Source organism: Bison bison, unplaced genomic scaffold (genome assembly GCF_000754665.1).
Source record: "Bison bison bison isolate TAMUID 2011002044 unplaced genomic scaffold, Bison_UMD1.0 scf7180017864270, whole genome shotgun sequence".
NCBI classification, from domain to species: domain Eukaryota; kingdom Metazoa; phylum Chordata; class Mammalia; order Artiodactyla; family Bovidae; genus Bison; species Bison bison.
Genome location: NW_011494842.1, coordinates 5,887,697 through 5,889,084, shown reverse-complemented (window position 1 = coordinate 5,889,084; position 1,388 = coordinate 5,887,697). Strand labels below are relative to the sequence as shown.

The 1,388-nt window shown below is 61.7% G+C and overlaps 1 protein-coding gene across 1 annotated transcript in view; it reads right to left on the bottom strand.

Annotated features, from left to right (window-relative positions):
• ITPR3 (inositol 1,4,5-trisphosphate receptor, type 3) overlaps positions 1-1,388 on the bottom strand; it is a 69,438-nt gene that overhangs the window by 9,081 nt on the left and 58,969 nt on the right. Inside the window, 5 exon segments of the mRNA XM_010848717.1 lie at positions 42-128; positions 206-307; positions 427-522; positions 955-1,065; positions 1,211-1,384. Of these exon segments, the coding sequence (XP_010847019.1) occupies positions 42-128; positions 206-307; positions 427-522; positions 955-1,065; positions 1,211-1,384 (570 nt within the window).

The window sequence follows — 1,388 nt, the reverse complement described above, 5'->3', positions numbered from 1 at the left end:
TTAGCCACGCCCCCGCCCAGCCCTGTCCTCTGGGCCCCCACCATGGAAGAGATGCCCTCGGCCTCCTCCTCCTGGATGCGCTTCACAGGCTTCAGGAGGTGCTGCAGCTGCTTGTTGTGCCTGGAGAGCTGGGAGGGCAGCAGAGTCATGGGGAGTGGTCGAGGGGTGGGTCCAGCTGCCAGGGGTCGTGGGGTGGGGCTGGTACCTGCAGCGCCAGGATGTAGATGTTGTGCCCCACTTCACGGGGGCTCACGTCTGAGTTCTCACGCTCCTCTTCCTGCAGGTAGGCCTTCTTGATGACGTCCACCTGGCGGGGCAGAGCCTGCTGAGTGCCCTCTTCTTGGGGCGCAGGGAGGGCTGGGCCCTGACCGCCAGCCCAGCACCCACCTGGGCCACCGCCCCACCTGACCGCCAGCCCAGCCTCACCAGCTCCTGGGGCCGCAGGCTGATGAGGATGCGCTCGGCGTTTTCACTGTCGTGCCGGCTCTCCATCAGAGCCAGGAGCAGCTTGGAGGCATTGTCCTGGGGTGGGAAGACAGGCCACAGTTTGAGGGCCCCCAACCCCTTCACTGACTATTCTATAACAGTCTCTTTGCCCACAAGTCTCATGGCCTTCTTGTACCCCACTGACTCCCAGGGCTTGCTGAGAAGGGTGCTGTGTATCCAGTCCACCTTCCCCCACTCTGTGGCAAGCACACCCACGCCCATACAGCAGACATGGATACGGAGGCCCTCGGATAAACCCAGAGCATGTCCGCTTCTAGAGCAAGTGTACATCCAGCACATCTGCTCACACGTGCACTCGTGTGCACAATAAACATGCATACATCACACACCTGCACGTCACCCATGCTTACACACATGATATCCACACGGCACACATACAGAAAGCTAACATCACACACACCAGCACGCACACCTACTCGTGCTCACATGGGCTGCCCCGGGCCCCACCTTGAGTTGCAGCACCAGGTCCATACGGTACTTGCATAGGGGGCTGATGTCATTGAGAATCAGCGCGGTGATGATGTCTATGCCATTGGACTCGTGCGTCACGATGCAGGTCTGGTGGGAGGCAGGGGTGGGGATGACACGGGGCCCTAGGCCTTTCAGAACCCGTGGCAGCCCCAAGGGCTTGGGCCTGCCTCCTGCCCGGCCTGCTCCGTCCTCCCCCAGGTCCGCGCAACCACACGCGGCTCCCATGGCTCACCTGGTTCTCGTGGCAGGGACCCTGACAGTACTCGGTGAGGGTCTCCAGGGTCTGGATGACGAGGCCCACGTTGTCCTCATTGATGTAGAGCCCCAGCAGCCCCAGGCCGCCGGTAGTGCTGCCGCACATGATGTCCAGGAACTGCAGCGTCTCGCACACCAGGTTGTAGTTTGTCTTA